Here is a 17936-nt window from a genome sequence, read left to right on the forward strand (position 1 = left end):
CTAATACCATCCTGTTCTGAAGCGTGACAAGGCGGTCAGCAGCGAGTTCTGCAGTGATGTTACTCAAAGCTCCAGCTGTTTCATTGACAGTGGCTTCTACAACTCAAATTAGTTGTCTTATGTCTCTACTGTTGGCTATTGGGCCCCAGAATGGAAGGACTCCTCTCAGGACATCCCCGACTCCTTGTCCTGACGTATCCTGATCAGACATCACCCTTCTTTTCTGTAAATGATGTTTGGCATCTGCTATATATGTAGGGGGCAACAACCAAGCGATATAACAAGTGCCTCTCCAATCACCAGGTAGAGAAGTGTAAGCCTTATTTCCACACACGAAGTATGTATTATGTGCGGGAACCATGCGAGGCCAATCTGTCCCATTCAAGGTCACAATATGTTGGCATTTGCTTGTACCTTTATATTCTAACCCTCCTTTCCTAATACAGAATGGTGCTTGTCCAGGTACCACTAGAAAAGTTTGTCCTTTTCGAGAGGTTCTATTAGAGGGCAGAAAATACAAATCCGTAGATTTGGTTTGGCAGTCAGCATATTCTGATTTTTCACTATCCATCCCATATATCCTTTTTCTGTCCCGCCAACATAAATGGTATAGATGTACCCCCAAGCTCCTTACTTCTCGAGTATCCCTATCTCCAGAAAATACCCAACTGGCGCTCAATTCCCACCATGCACTACAAGAGCCATTAAATGAAAAGGGAAGGGTAATGTATGGCATTCCAGTATTCACTGAACTTGGCAGAAGACCACAAACCCAACAGTTCGTCGCATTAGTGGCCAATTGATGTTGGTGTAGCATGGAAACAAATGTGTTGTTGTGGAATTCACTCCTTCTTGACTCAACATGAGGGGGTAGAGTGACATGTGTATGCGTTTCAACGGTAACTTTGGGAGTAAGCTGGTAAAAATTACGTGTAGTCCCCATCCTATACAAGACAATATAATACACATCAAAATCAATATTATTAAAGCCACTACAAAACGATTATGCAATAATTTACAATGCTTCATGCTCATTGCTTGTATTTTGTCCATTCCCTTGTTAACAGTCATTTCCAGCTCTAAATATTGCCCGTGACGGGAGGTTGCTTCACTCAGCTGTGATTGTCTGTAGTTCTTTTATACTTTCCTACAAGTCCCACAGGCCTAGAGCCACATCTTGGGTCACAATTCTGAGACTTACGATCACGGCCCTGCAATCATGTGGAAATCGGGATAAAGACAAAGTCAATGGAGCACTATTGAGGTATTTTGTTCAGTCTGGGCCTCAAATCATACCTCCGGAAACCAGGTACAGTTTGCTCTTGGAAAAGGAGATGTGGTTTAGTAGTGTCCAATTTCACTGCCGGTGATATAGCTGTCTGGAGGACCTCGTCGTCGTCTTGTCCTGCTCTGGCAAAGTCTAGGCGTGCATCGCTGAATAGTCCAAATCTTGGTATTCTTCCGGTTTCAGAGTCGCTAATTCGTGTATGAACCCATTGATCATAAGGCAATGGTAGGGGCACTTTCTTGCAATGTACCCCATGTACCCAGTTCTTTTTGCCGACCACCTTTACTGCAGTACGCGTCGTCAGTAGTACCTGACGAGGTTCTCTCCAGCGAGGTTCCAAGTTCTTTGACCTCTGGAAGTTTTTAACGCAGACCCAGTCTCCCGGCTGTATGGTGTGACCAGGATCCGTTGAAACCTGGAGCAAAGTATCTTGTACCTGTTGGTGAAGGACACGTAACTTAGTGGTTAGGTCATGCAAATAGTCAATCAACAATGGATGTTCAATCTCTGAGTATTTCTTTGGCCTTGGGACTCCCCAAACATTTGCAGGGCGTCCAAAGACAACCTCATAAGGACAAAGCCCCATACGGGAATGGGTGGTTGTTCTGGTGGATAAGAGAGCCAAGGGCAAAGCATCGGGCCAGGCAAGACCCGTGCTGGCTTTTATTTTCGCCAGTTTAAGCTCAAGGGTGCCATTATAGCATTCCACCAAACCTGCTGACTGAGGATGGTTTGCTGCGTGGAACTTTTGCTTAATGCCAAGGCCTACACATACTTTCTGCATGATCTGACCCACAAATTCACTTCCGTTGTCACTCCAAATAATTCTCGGTAACCCAAATCTTGGCAGAAACTCCTTCAAAAGGACCTATGCCGTGGATAGAGCAGTATTATCTTTCAGGGGATAGGCCTCTACCCATCGGGAGAAGGCACATACCGCAACAAGAGCATACTTCAGATTGTTACATCGTTCAATGGGGATGTGATCTAATTGTAAAACCTCAAAAGGGTAAGTTGGGGCAGCAAAGTGTCCTGCTGGTGTTGGTGTTCCCTTTCCCGGGTTATGCATTAAGCATGCAATACAATGCTTAACCAGATTGTCTGCACATTTAGGGATCCCCACATTCTTCCATACCAGAGCCAGAAGCTTGCATATACCTTTAGCGCTAATATGAGCTGGACCATGTGCCATGGTAACTACTGGGAGTACATAAGCATCTGGTAACAACCAGCGTTGATGTTCTGACAAGTCTGTCCAGCACCCTGTCACATCCAATCTTCCGATACTTTCTTTCCACGTACTCAATTCTTTCTCTGTGGCCTCTGCCTGGATCATTTTCACACTGTCCACAGTATTCTCACACATCCCTCCTTGTGCAACCCATCTAGCAGAGCCCGCAACATACATGCGGCTTGTAGTGTCTCTAGCTGTCTCTTTCGCTATGTGGTCTGCGAAAGCATTTCCTTGACCTACATCATCAGTGATCTTCTTATGTGCACTACACTTCACAATCGCTATCTGAGTGGGCAAGGTGAGTGATTCAAGGAGGTCATTTACCAATTGGCCATGCTGTATCTTAGTGCCATGGGATATGAGAAACCCTCTTTCCTTCCACAGGCGGCCGAAACTATGGGCCACTCCAAACGCATACTGTATTGTATTGTATTGTATATGGTCTTATATAGCGCACTATCACCCTATGGGTATCCTGGCGCTTTGACAAAACATTGATGAAATTAAGCTGAGAGGAATAGGCAGCGGTGGAGGCAATCAGGCTGCTGGAAAGAGCCAGGTCTTGAGACTCTTTCTGAATTCCGTTGGGGAGTCAAGCTGTCTGATCCTCGGAGGGAGCTCGTTCCACAGCCGAGCACCTGCCACACTAAATGCCCTCCCCCCCAACCTGACACGTTTGAATCTGGGTTGTGACAGCAAATTGGCGTTGGAGGAACGCAGCTGTCTCGGGGGGAGATAGCGTGAAAATCTCTCCTGCAGGGGAATCGGGCCTCTCCCGTGAGCTGCTTTGTAGATCAGGCAAAGAGATTTAAAAAGGATCCTTTCTCTGACTGGCAGCCAGTGGAGCTCACCCAGCGCCTGAGTGGAAGAGGCGTCGCGTCCGCGGTTTAGCGCCAGCTTTGCTGCAGCCGACTGTACTCTCTGTAATCCCAGCAAAATATACTGGGGGGCACCCAGATACAGAGAGTTACAGTAATCCATTCTGCTGAGTACTGTGCTCCTTACAATCAGAGCGTGCATATCCCCTGGCAAGAATGGAAGAATCCTGCGGAGTACTCGTAATAGTCCGAAACACACACTGGCTGTCTTGTTCGCCTGCGAGTTCAATTGCAGATTATTGTCGAACAAGACGCCAAGATTACGAATGGTATTTGCTGGAACCAGTGGGGCCTCATCTGGAGCAAGCCTAAACTCCAACTGCAGACGGTGAGTCTGATTTAGCGGTGAGTAAAACAACACCTCGGTCTTATCTCCATTAAACTGCAGGGAGTTGCGCCGTAGCCAATCTGTTGTCAGGCTCATGCAGTTTTGAAATTGCTCCAGAGACACCTCCTGTTTTCCTTCCATCGAAAATACCAGTTGTGTGTCATCTGCGTAGTTTACCAGCTCAACCCCAAACGCCTTGATAATTGCAAATAATGGTTGCAGGTAAATATTAAAGAGAATGGGGCTGATGCTGGAACCCTGTGGTACTCCATAGGCTACGTGGGATTTCTCAGAGGTAAACGACCCCAGTATCACCACCTGCTGTCTCCCTGTCAGATAAGAGTGAAGCCACTGTAGCGCTCGACCCTTTACACCCAAATCCTCCAGTCTTGCCAACAAGATGGGGTGACTCACCGTGTCAAATGCGGCTGACATATCCAGGAGCACTAAAACCGCAGTACTCCCGGTGTCGGCCCGCATTCGGATGTTGTCCATCATCGTGACCAGGGCCGACTCCGTCCCCTGACCAGGGCGAAAACCAAACTGGTCCCTGTCTAGTAAGTGATACTCTTCCAGAAATTCCGATAGAGATCTACTCACGACCCTTTCCAAGATCTTGATTGGGAAGGGAAGGAGGGAGATGGGCCGAAAGTTAGCCGGATTAGTTGGGTCTAGAGAGGGCTTCTTAATAAGAGGGGATCCCACAGCCTGCTTCCAGCTTTCTGGAACCGACCCTACTTCCAGCGATTGGTTGCAGATCTGACGCAACCAGGGAAAGGTGAGATGACCGTAGGTCTTCCACACTTTCTGGGGCAAAGGGTCAAGGGGTGAGCCGGAGGAGATGCCACTGACCAAAGAGTCGAAAATAGGGGCCGACATAATGAGGAAAAAGAACAAAGAGTGTTGGTAGTCCAGGGTCCCCTTAGATGTCTTTTTGTCAGGATTCTGGTTCGTCACGTCATTGTCCTTAAAGCAGTCAACAATCTTGGCCACTTTGTCTTTAAAATGAGTGGCGATCTCGTCGCACAGCTTTTGTGAAGCTTCGACTCTTTTCTCCAAGCAGGATGGAGCAGAGATGGTTCTAGCGATTCTAAAAAGCTCCGTAATTCTGTTTGGGGCTTGCAAGATGGATTGAGCATAGAAATTAGCCTTGCTTTCCAAGATGCACGACTTGTACCTCCTCAATATTATCTTAAAGGTGGCCCTATCCCTATCCAGATAGCTCTTCCTCCATGTTCTTTCAGCCTTCTTACATTGTAGTCTAAGTTGCCTCAAATCTTCTGTGTACCAAGGCGCTGATATTTTATTTCTAATTTGGAGTTTTTTATGGGGATCACTTCATCTAATGCATCTATGACGTACTTCTGGTAGGTGTTATAATTATGCTCCACTGTGCAAGAGCTCTGAAAACGGCTCACCGGGGGCATTTGCAGGAGAGCGCCTGTCCTTGCTAATTTGGACCAGTTTCTCCCTTTCCGGTACTGCACAGCGGTGTTTAATTGGGCGGTGGGAAAAGCTGACCGTACTGTAAAATGTAGTAGGTAGTGGTCCGTCCATATTTGAGGGAAGATATTTAGGAGTTCCACCCTTGATTCATTTGCAAATAAAAGGTCGAGGATATGTCCTCCCTGGTGAGTCGGGGAGGTAACTAGTTGTTGTAGACCGAGAGTTTGGCAGGTGTCTGTCAGATCTCTCAGCTGATTTTTTGAACTAGCATTCTCCCACCAATTAAAATCTCCCAGGATGACCATGTTGGAGTGAGATAGGGATAAGTTGGTGATGGTGTTTAAAAGGGGCTGTTGTGCAGTATTTTTCCCCGGAGGACGATAACACAGCAGGCCTGAGAGGAGATGACCTCTAGCTTCCTGAAGCGCGAAGCCCATCAGTTCAATTCCCTCTAGTTTGTCTACATGCAGCTGAGTGAGATTGAGGTCCTCCCTAAAAATCACCCCTACCCCTCCTCCTATGCCCTCCCCCCTAGGTATATGTATAATTTTGAAACCATCTGGACAGGCAAGGCCTATCTCCACAGCTGAATCTGCTCTGGTCCAGGTCTCTGTGAGAAACAGGGCATCCAGCTTCATGTCGTCAATTAAGAGCGCTATTTCAGAATAGTGTTTTACTAACGACCTACTATTTATTAGCCCACAATTAAGGTGGCCAAACATATTAGGGTGCGGGCTCCCTACTCTCCACCCCAGGACCGTAGCAGTGTCCTGGGCGGTATCAGCAACGGTCCCGCTGTCTGCTTTCCCACCAATGTGTAGCAACTCTTTTCTAAAATAAACCTGGCGTACCTTATTGGTGACATGGTGTTCATCCGTTATCCGGGACTCGTCCGGGACGTGGACGGGCGCAGACGGGCTTGCCTCTAGCGCGCCTCCGGCGCTCCACCGGCGCGCCCACTGCGCGCGCGCGCTGCGCGCTTGCATTGGCCTGTTTTTATGCCCACCTTCAGAGAGCACTGACGCGCGCACCCCAAAATGGCGCCCAGGAAATTGGATCCAGACCAATGCAAGATGGCGCTCAGTGATGTAGTGAAGGAAGAAGCCCCGCTCTAAGCAGCAGGTTAGTGAGCTTTTGTTTTTATAGTGCGGGTATGCGGAATAAAACAACAATTTTTAAAATATAACCAACATTAAATGACCGAAATCCGGTCGGCGATAGCAGTAGCAATAAAATTAGCAGCAAAAATAGCAGCAATAATATTTTAGCAGCAACAGTTGTTATCAGCGAAAATTCAAGCCCAGAAGGCCAGCGAAAGCCTCCGAGGCAGTCTACTCCTTAGCGTGTAGTGTCGAGTCAACTGCGCGCTTGCATTGGCCTGTTTTTATGCCCACCTTCAGAGAGCACTGACGCGCGCACCCCAAAATGGCGCCCAGCAAATTGGATCCAGACCAATCCAAGATGGCGCTCAGTGATGTAGTGAAGGAAGAAGCCCCGCTCTAAGCAGCAGGTTAGTGAGCTTTTGTTTTTATAGTGCGGGTATGCGGAATAAAACAACAATTTTTAAAATATAACCAACATTAAATGACCGAAATCCGGTCGGCGATAGCAGTAGCAATAAAATTAGCAGCAAAAATAGCAGCAATATTATTTTAGCAGCAACAGTTGTTATCAGCGAAAATTCAAGCCCAGAAGGCCAGCGAAAGCCTCCGAGGCAGTCAACTCCTTAGCGCGTAGTGTCGAGTCAAATGCGCGCTTGCATTGGTCTGTTTTTATGCCCACCTTCAGAGAGCACTGACGCGCGCACCCCAAAATGGCGCCCAGCAAATTGGATCCAGACCAATCCAAGATGGCGCTCAGTGATGTAGTGAAGGAAGAAGCCCTGCTCTAAGCAGCAGGTTAGTGAGCTTTTATTTTTATGGTGCGGGTATGCGGAATAAAACAACAATTTTTAAAATATAACCAACATTAAATGACCAAAATGCGTATACTGACTATCAGTATACACATTCACCCTTTTTCCTTCAGCCAACACACAAGCTCTAGTCAGTGCTATCAATTCAGCTGCCTGGGCTGAGTTATGTATACTACGTGCTGTTTCTACAACAGTGTATAAGGTAGTGACTGCATAGGCTGAGGTCGTTTCACCATTGGGAAGCTTAAAACAAGAACCGTCCACCCATAAGGTCCCATCCGGTTCCGGGAATGGAGTATCCTTTAAATCAACTCTGCCTCTTGTCTCTTACTCCGTGCGGAGGAAGCAGTCGTGTTGCTCCTGAGTGTTATTTTCTACTGGAATTGGCAGCAATGTTGCCGGGTTCAAGGTATTACATCGCTTAATGTGTATGTGGCTAGCCAAGAGCGTCAATTCGTACCCCGAAAGGCGTGCACTCGTGAGGTGTTGGGTCTTTGTTCTATTTAGGAGGGTGTCTACTGCATGCGGTACCATGACAATAAGGGTATTATCTAATACCAATCCAGCAGACTGGCGAATGGAAACTGCCGCTGCTGCTGTGGCCCTCAAACAGCTAGGTAATGCCTTGGCCACTGGATCTAACGTGGCCGAAAAATAGGCACAGGGACGTTGCGTTAAAACTGATAATGCGCAACCTTCTTTCTCATGAACATAGAGTGTGAAAGGCTTGCTGTAATCAGGAGTACCTAACACAGGGGCAGAGCACAAGGCAGTGCGTAAATCTTTGAAACTTTTCTGACATTCCGCAGTCCATGGAAGCGGGTGCGGTGTATCTTTAAGAGTAAGTGCCAACAAGGGCTTTGCCAGAAGGGAAAAATTGGGGATCCATTGTCTACAATAAGAGGTAATACCTAAGAAGGCACGCACCTCTTTTTGCGTACATGGAATAGGCATTTGGGCAATTGCTTGGATACGTTCTGGGGTCAATTGCCGTCCCTCCTTTGACAAGAGATGACCTAGGTGGGTCACCTCTTGGCAGCACTATTGCAATTTTGATGGTGAAACCTTGTGGTTATGGTCAGATAAGTGGCGTAACAGTGAAATGGTAGCCTTTTTACAAGTGTCTTCAGAACCTGCTGCAACCAACAGGTCATCCACGTATTGAATGAGAGTGGCACCTGGTAGTAAACACAAAGTATCGAGCTGTGATTTTAATGCTTGACTATAAATGGAGGGGCTCTCGCAATAGCCTTGAGGAGCTCGCTTGAACCGGAAGCTTCGGCCTGCTAAGGAGAAGCCAAAAATATCCCTACTTTCCTCAGCAATGGGAATGCTGAAGAAAGCATTCATTTTTTAGGTCAATGATGGAAAACCAGGAAGCTGAGGCTGGTATCATTGTCAATAGGGCATTAATATCCGGGACAACAGGGAATTGAGGTACCACAATCTTGTTAACCTCTCTGAGATCAATCACAAAACGATAGACAGGTGGCTGGGAAGGGTTGGTTCGTTTAAAAACAGGCAGAACAGGGATATTGCATACATTTCCCCTAGTCTCTTCGACCACATCGTTTTGTACCAAATCATGAACTATATTCAAAAGAGCTTTTTCGCGGTCACTGGAAATTTTTTACTGTGTAATGCAAGGGAATTTGTATTAGGCTTGAGTGTTACAATGTAGGGAGGAATCCGTAGGAGGCCCACATCATTGGGGCCGGTGGCCCAGAGGGTGGCTGGAAGAGATCGTAATTCAGGGGGAAGCTGATCTTTAGACAAGTACATCGGTGAGGTCAATCTCTTACCAAAGGTAAGACGTATACCAGAAGTGGAACAGTGTAATGTTGCATACAATCTCTTCAATAAATCCAAGCCCAACAAATTTTCACCACAACCAGTTGTTAAAAGGAGCGGGGCCTCCAATTTGTAAGGACCTATTGAAATGGGCAAATGGCATGAAACGGGGTTATGAACTGGGGCGCCAGAAAAACCTACAGAAACATTTGTACAGCCAGACAAAGGTGCCCCAGGGAGTTTAGAGTGAATCATAGAGCTCTTTGTTGCACCAGTGTCTAATAGGAATGGCTCTGTAACACCTAGTGCTTCCACATCAACATAAGGCCCGCTTTGGTCCACTGGAACTGATACTACTCCCTTACTTTGTCCATGGCTGTCCTAGCTAGGTTGGGAATTCTGACTCTCATCCTCAGTATAGTAATCACTGTTGTAATAGTTGGTAGACTGAACATTTTGCTGATCAAAATAATTCGTGGAATTTCCAGGGGGCATGGAACGTTGGTTATTCGGCGGCGTACCTCGTCCTCTGCCTCTTGGTGCTGACTGATAACCACCCTGGCCTCGTGATGCGGGAATACTGCTCGTGCGCTGCAACAAAACTGGGAAATTATATTTTAAATGGCCTTCTTCTTTACTGTAGGCGCATTGATTTTGGCCTAGTGGAGGTCGGGGAACGAAAGGCCCAGACTTCTGCAACTGTCTCTGGAATTGTGGAGACGGCTGATATTCACGTCGGGCAGGGCGAGGAGGATAAGCTTGTTGCAAAAGAACTTTTGTTTTCAGCTCTTTGGTCTTTTTATCGAGTTTCTCTCTTTCCTCTTTATCCCTATTTTCATAATACTGAGCAGCAGCCAATATCTGGGCCGAAGAGGAGACCGCCCACGCACTTTCAGAATTCTTTAATTTATTAGATATTTCCGGAACCAAAGTTGACACAAATTTGTCTACAAACAGTCGTTGGCCACCTTCAGTGCTCATATCCTGACCACTATGATCGATGAACGTCTCCTCGAAACGAGTGAAGAAATCAGAGACGCTTTCATCCGCTTTCTGCTTACAAGCTGCTAACTTATCCCAATTAACTCGCAGAGGGGGCATCATAGTTTTAAGCAAGGCAATGATCCTAGCTGGGAGTTCTGTAATTAGAGCCTCAGGTTTGGCACCACCCACTTGGAGTCTGTCCGCGGCGAGTATGGCATTCCAATCACCCCCCAGTTCCTCGACATGGTCCTCCTTCCGAATCCTAGCCCATAACGGCTGTGGAACCACATTACCCATTAGCATGTCTATATCGGTCAAATTCATAATACATGCATCGATAGTTTGGGACAACTCTTTGTAGTACCCAGCAGGATTCTTACGAGGGTCCGGTAAGGACTGCTTAAGGGCCAATACCTCAGATCGTTTCCAAGGAACGTGTACCCACACACGTTGAAAGTGAGCAGGTATAAGAGGATTAGCACCCTGAGCTGCAACCTCCTCTCTCCACACAGGGGGAACCTCTCTCATGGGATAGTGTTTTAATCTTCGCCTGACGGAGGAATCGCGTTTTGGCAAGGACCGGCAGGCGAGCATCATTCTAAAAGTGACAAGCGTTCCTACCGCGTCCTCAACCTCTGCGCCCACAATCAGTCCTTTATCAAACTCGGCCTGTACATCGAGCAGGCCCTGAGGGGCTCGTCCCAATCCCATTTCCTCCCACTCTTGACTTAAAATGTTACACATAGTATCAAAAACATATCTCTGCGTTGGTGCCTCCCACTGCCGAAAGGTGACCATAATGTCTTGCACACTATACTGGGGGCCATTCGTGATCCACCTCCGGGCTTGAAGATCTAGCACTTCCCGTTCCTCCGGACCTGGGAGCTGACTACGAGTTTGTCTACGAGGAGGATCAGGGGTCATTTGAAATGTCCCAAAAAGGGGGGACAAAAGGCCAGAAACGGTATCAACCATTCGCCTCCGGGCGGAGGGAGAATTCGTCATTAGGACAGGAGACAGAATATTAGGCAGGGCAGAAGAGGGAGTAACATTATGAAGGGAGCTGAAGGTAAGGGAGAGCTCGGTAATACAGGCGAAGGCTGTGGTGGGGGTGCAGGAACCAATTGAGGAGCAACAGATGGGACAACAGGCGGAACAGGCGGGGCAGGTGCTAATAATAAAGGTGCATGCGCTCCGGGGGCAGGCGGTAATCCAAAAGGTGCATTAGCTCCCTGCGCATAGGGCGGGGGTAATCTCAACAGATGGGACATTAAAGGATCCTTCTCAGGGTCCACATTTTTCTCCGTAGGGGAAGTTGGCAACACTGGATAACATTTATCTACCGCCATACGATGTTGCCTATCTGAGACCTCAATCGCGTGATCGGTTTCATTATTTCTAAACTGTTGCGCAGCTTGTAAAATAGACATATCCCTCCTATCTCTTTTAGCTTGCTTTATTTCTTTCTGTTTAGCCTCCTTACGCCATAAGCGGAAAGAGTCAAACATAGCTTAAACAAAGTGTTCTCCAAATTATCTAAAATATTGAGCTCAAAACTGCCGTTCTGCGGCCATCGTAAAACGCCATCTTTCCTAGTATAGCGAACCCGTGCCTCATTAAAAGCTATGGGGCCAATACCATGTTTAGAGTATACTTCATAAGTGGGAGTTCCGGCCGGAGGAATTGGACAAGAGTCCTCCAGTCGGGAAGCCCTATCGCGATTACAATAAAACCATCTTCCAAACTTACTGAAACCAGGCATCGTTACCAAAATAGTTTCTTTACAAACTTCAAGGGGTCATTTAGTCACTTTATAGTACAAAAAAAACTGCACTCACCCCTCGGTTTCGGCTTTTGCAAAAGTCGAACAAAGACAAAACAAAGACAAAGGAGTGGCCACTATACTTAACTTAACCAGATGTTTCCGTACGCCGACAGAGGTCCGTCTGATGTCTCGCGATACCAATTACCAAGGGAGCCAAAGCGTGGCCGCTGTCAGGGCAGCAGGTCTTTGCAGCCGTTGGAAGGGAGAAGCCACATGGTAAAAAAGCTTCGGTCCACTTACGACATGCAGGGGTCGATCACGTGGTGCGCGTCCTCCGGAATTTCCTTCCGGGGTTCCTCACGATCCTCGGGCTGGACCCACGACCTCTGAAGCGGCCTCACAGAGGGCACCAAATTGAAGAACCGGGCTGATTAAGCCCAGCGGCGCAGGCTACGCCTGAAATCTTCTGAGTTTGCCTTCCAAATTACAGAGACAAGGAACACTCTGTCTAGCATAGGAACTTCAATTTATTAGCTGCAGCTAGGTACAGTTGTCCTAGAAGCACATCAGTGGTAGGTTCTCAGGAGACTGCCACTTCAAACCGTGGCTCACAGTCTTTTGTAGCGCTTGAATCCCCTAAAGCAACAACCCCCTCAATGTGCAATAAAAATACAAGTCATCCACAAGAAAACATTCTTTGTACAAGATACAGGATAATGGGTAATAGAAATTCCTTCCCTAAGGTCGAGTTCTCTACCCGACCCTATAGGTCAGGTGGCATAGCCATTCCTTGGTTAAATTAATTTACGACTGTCATGTGTTTGTGTGTTGACGATGGTGATTCGTAAAACAACTGCAGAGGCCGAGAACGGTCACCAAGGGTCAATAGATGGTTATCTCGGGGATTAGTTGCTTCGAGCTGGGTCTCAGAATGGACATAGCTCAGGGAAACAGGAAAGGTCGTGTAATATGCGCAGAAGTATAGAATGTCAGAGAAACGCTATGAAGGTTGGAGGTGCCTGAGTGAGGGCAAAAGCGTAATGGTGTTACAAGCAAAGATGGGGCCGTATTTAAATTTCCTCACCTGTAAATATTGCTCCTTTTCATGCAACACTTTGCGTGTTAGGGGAGTGAAGTGTGTTGCTGTGGGTGTTGTCACGCAACACCCATGTCCACTGAGGCATTTCCAGATTTATGAGCAATCGTAAACCTGGAAATGCGTCAGAATACTACGTCACCACAGGGGTGGCGTAGGGAGGTGCAACGAAGAGAAATCTTTTCATTTCTCCTCATTTTTTTCCTCTTCCACTTCGTGCTGCGTTCTACAGCACGCATTGGAAGAGGAAATCACCACAGTTGATTGTTTTTGTGCAGGAAGCTGCTGCACAAAAACAGTCTCCCACGACACAGGCAACCAAGCACCATGGTGCACGGGTGCCTGCGTCGGTGCATGGCAGCAGTTTGTGCACCAGTGCAGGGACAAGCACAGAGATGCGAAATATTGTTGTAAATATGTTGCATCCCACTGCTTTGAAACTAACGCAGCACTGCGCAGCAAAATGACTTGCGGCACCACGCTGGGTTAGAGTCTCGTAAATAGGGCCCTTATTACGCAAAGCCCACGCAGTAAAGCCACCAAAAACTCTTTATGACACAACAGTCCAAGAGGCTTGGATCAAACCCAGCATCCACCACCGAGCACAAAAACTGATCTGTTTCCCACACGCCCCCACCAGTTTTGAGTGTTCTGGTCGCTTCCCCTCCCTAGAAAGGGGTCTACTGTGTTAGGAGTATATTTACAAATATTTCATGGGTTAACGGCTCGAAGAGGAGTTTGTGTCCTCAAACAAATGAATAATTGTGTGACACTACACGTTCCAGTCATTTACTCCATAGAACACCTGCTCCCTGACTCACCACTCCTGTCTGTATGAAATCTTTGTCAGTAAATCCTTTTTGTGAGTAGGAAACCAACTTTTGTGGATCTAACACGTGATTGTGTTCTTTTTGAAAAATATTTTTGTGCGTGTAAGTCTTACAAGCTAGAAAGTTTTGTGAACCTGGCGCCCACAGTCCTGTGTCTCTGACCTTCGGAGTCTTTCGTGTGGTAGGGACAGACACGCAGATCAGATAAGCCTGGAAGATTAGGGGTTGGAAACTGGCATCGGGTGAGTGGAAACAAGACAGAGTCCTCAGCACCGCACACGTGCCTTTGTGTTTGCACAATGACGCGCGCCGAGGGCAGGCGCCTAAAAGAAATGCGAGCGCACAAAGGCGCGTAGAGGAGAAGCGAGCGCACAAAGGCGCCTAGAGGAGAAGCGAGCGCACAGAGCCATGGAAAACTGACACGACCTTGGAAATGAATTCACTCCTTCTAATTTCTCTGTTCGTTGTGAAGTTCTCTACTTTTTCCTCATAAAAAGGAAAATTGGCAGCATGGTGGCCTTTGCTGATGGCCTCACTGGGGCAGGCCGGGTCACCTGTTTTGCATGAACGTGTTCTTCCAAACTATCATCATTATTTCAAAATAAAAGCTCCACCGGAATGTAACTTTTGCGACGCTCCGGTGGCGCAGTGCCCTGCTCCATATTTACAACATGCTGCTAAGCCACCTTGTGTGGCTTAACATCACGTTGTGAACATCGTACCCTTTGACGCAGTGTTCTGCATCAAAGGAGTATACAATGGGGGGCAGTTTTACAAGCCTCTTGCACCACCCGTACGTCACTTTTCCCATGTTAAAAATGACGCAAAAGTGTTGCAAGGAGCTTGTAAATAAGCCCCTGGGTGTTGCTGTGGGCATACCCACACAACACTCATGGGGGCATATTACCCACAATCTGCGATAATTATCGCAAGTAGCGGGTTTTTTGTTATCGTCGCATATCGCTGGATTGTCTCGCCGTGTTAGCAGCGTATTGTCAAAGCATTGCTCAGAGGCGATGTAAAATCCAGCAATAGCGGTGCAAACATGCGATTGCGTGTGAAATCCTGCGATAATAAAATGCTTGCTGGTACGCCATTGTGCACTTAGCCTATCAATCCACCTCCCATTGAAGAGACGGTTAAGCCAACTTTAAATCAGGTGTTAATTTCCTGCGATAACCGCGGTTATCAGGACTTTTCTCATCGCTTCGCGGGTCCGGGGCCTCGTTGATAATACAGCAAATTTGTGTTTGCGACTTTTTAATGAAGTTATTGTAAAGAACGCCTACTTTGCATCTTATTAGCGATGTCTATCGCTGGCATGGGATGCGTTACCAACCCGGCTGCTATAGCAGGATTACATGCTTGATGATAGTGCGATAAAAAGATCGCCGCTTTACCGCCAAAAAGTGCCGCTAAAGTGGCAAAAACTCGCTTGATAATATGCCCCAATGACTTTTGACACTGCCCCAGATTTACAAGGATGTGTAAATCTGAGGCAGCGCCAAAAACTAACGCTATTCAAAAGGAGGCGTTAGAATGGCAAAATGAGGAAAAATACTTATCGTAGTTTTTTGCTCTTAACACATAGAAGGAGTAAATTGTCATTAATGATTGTTTATGTGCAGGAAGGTGTCCCTTCCCGCACAAACACAATCATCCATGCACAGGAGGTCAGCACAGGTATTCTTGTTAATATGGTGCATCCCTGCGATTTTGAAATGACGCAGCTCGGCGCAGCAGGTTGGCTGGCGGCGCTGCTCTGTGCCATTTCCTAGTTGTTGTACAGTTTGATCTGGGTACTTATTCAGGTATTCAGGAGGCATCACCTGAGATAGAATGGACTTTACAGATTCTAAGATGGTTAGCCACCTAAAAACAGCCAGTGGGGTAGGCAGAGTCAGTCACTCGTCAGATCAACTACATTACAGTGCATTTTTTTTTAATTAAGGAGTGATTTTACTAAAGGCAGACCAAAATGAAATATTTGCATTCACACTGTTTGTCACAAATGTGCACATCATTGCAAGAATTAAAATTCATCGGATCTCACAAAGTGTCACAAAGATTGGATTAAGTTTTCAGATAAACTTGAAAAATGTACATATTTCGGCTTCTTTCATATTATGCTCCTAAATGGTATCTACAAAAGGCATGAACTTTCTCGTTTAGTGTGTATGACAGTCATTGATAACAAATGATAGAAACTATTTTGCAATATATAGAAAGTATTTCTGAAAAGTTTTTAAAAGTTGTGAATTAGTTGCTAAAAATATGAAACTTTTTAAAAAGTTATGATTGTGATAAAAGAGTATTTGCAATTTTGAAGCAAACAACCCAATTTTGTAAGAGTTATCAAAGTTATTTGTGCTATTGGTCGCCAATATTGTGTAAAATGTTTGAGCGTTATTGATAAAAAAGCTATAATACAATGTATGTAGTTACAAATAAACCAATGAAGCTAGCAAACATTCTTTCTTCCCAAGTAAAATTTGTAAGTTATGGCTTTGAGACGGAACATTCACTGGAGATTGATATTTGCTCGCTGTTATATTCCCTCCAAATTCACTATTAAAGGGGAGCCTTATGCGGTTTTAGCAAAAATCTTGTAGAGCTGAGTTTATCTTTTTCACCCTCCCATAAAAAGATATTGCAGGAAGAGCAGGCAAACGCCCTGATTCATGAAGACAGGGAGAGCATTTTTAAATATTTAGGATAGATGAGGAATACATAACCCCACTTTTAGTTAAATTTTACAAAGCAAAATGTGTTTTTCAAAATAAATAGGATATAAAAAGATACATCAAATCAGTGGCGTGGAGTACCGCAGACCTTGACACCCTTCTTTCATCCACCTCAGGTCAGGCAGGAGGATCCCTCGTGCATTTGTGCTTCTCCTCTGTCCTCGTGTGTGGACCACAACCAGTGAGGCTTGAAGATTAAGATCTACTTTCACGAGTGGTAACTACAAGATGCTCTGGGGTCTCCTCTCTTGCCCCCTTGGAAGATCTCTGTGACTCTTCTGTTGGTGCCACCATTCATATGCTACAGTCCTCAGATTCATCTAAAGATGATGGACGGGCAGACCAATGAGATGGTCAGGGGAGCTGGTGATGTGGAGTTTAGCTTTTGGATGGCCCTGAATTGGCTCCAACTCAATGTGGGCAGCAGCAAGACCAAAGCGATTCTTGAAGATTCCCCGATATCACCTGTCATCCTGTTTTGAAAATTCTTCTATACAGTTTCTTTTCCACATCTACTACTTAAGGTTTCAAATGTAGTTTCCAGCCAGAGAAAGGCATTTCTCTAAAATATCAAGGGGGTTAGATTTATTGAAATTCAGCTGAAGAAGCAGCTATTGCCCATAACAGCTGTAATGCAGAGGGACATGGAGACATTGCCAATAGATATCTGTGTCACCAGATCGTTGTGTGCACACCGCTGAATCAGTATCTAGATGTGGTGAGCAAGGGGATCGCGAAGGAGAGACCATGTGTCCACTCTCAGTCAGTCCACCCATTACTACTCGCTGCCACCAGAATAAACTTTAAATCACACCTGATGTCACCTTTAGGGTTCTTGGACTTCTTATTAAAAACTGAATGGTTTTTAGGGTTCTGTGCAAAAAGTTTAATGACTTGAACTCAGTAGTTTTCATATTAATAAACACCGCCTTTATCTATAGTCCAAAGAAACTCCTTACTTATTTGACTCACAATATATGGGCAAAAACAATTGTAAATATTTTCACTACTCACTCTTCATGGTAGCACAGTCCATCTCATTCTGGACCCATCCATACCATGCCACACTATCCCTTACACTACCCAACCATACTTTGCCATTCTCTACAAAAACTATAAGACATTATAAAATACCCCCTGTGCACAGCATACTAAAGTACAACAGAACACGGCAAGGGGAGAAGGAACTCACCTTCAGACACAAGGGCAGCCAGCAGGCAGACAGCAAGGAGAGCAGCCATGATGTGGAGGTTGGTAGCCTGATCACTGGCAGTTTTCTAGATAAAGTTGTACTCGCGTTCTGAAGGGCACCTCGTGGTCAGTGGGTGTGGATTTGTAAGACACCTTTCAAGCTGAATGTGCACAGAAGGGAGGGGTGAAAACTGAAAGCCTTTCGCTCTGGGAAGTTTGAAACATACACTAAAGATTGTGATTGTAATCTAAGGGAGGGCTGAAATGGGCGTTGCTGTGGAATACTCACGGCTACACTCGTTGCACGCCCCTTTCACTCACATACCTGCGTGAAAGGGGAGGATATTTACAAAGCAACGTTTAGACATACAAAGTGGCTTAACGTCAATTTGTACATCTGGAGCAGGGCAGTGTGGCACCGGAGCGTCCTTAAAAGTGACGCTCTG

At 46.2% G+C, this 17936-nt stretch overlaps 1 protein-coding gene across 1 annotated transcript in view; it reads right to left on the reverse strand.

Moving 5' to 3' along the window:
• Nucleotides 1–17680, reverse strand: part of LOC146808872 (phospholipase A2 inhibitor and Ly6/PLAUR domain-containing protein-like) — a 67141-nt gene extending 49461 nt beyond the window's left edge. The window contains exon 1 of the mRNA XM_085615686.1: nt 17492–17680. Coding sequence (XP_085471812.1) covers nt 17492–17540 — 49 coding nt within the window. The 5' untranslated portion in view covers nt 17541–17680. The remainder of the gene's footprint in view (nt 1–17491) is intronic.
• Between the last annotated feature and the right edge of the window lie 256 nt (nt 17681–17936).

Source organism: Triturus cristatus, chromosome 7 (genome assembly GCF_964204655.1).
Source record: "Triturus cristatus chromosome 7, aTriCri1.1, whole genome shotgun sequence".
In the NCBI taxonomy this organism is placed as follows: domain Eukaryota; kingdom Metazoa; phylum Chordata; class Amphibia; order Caudata; family Salamandridae; genus Triturus; species Triturus cristatus.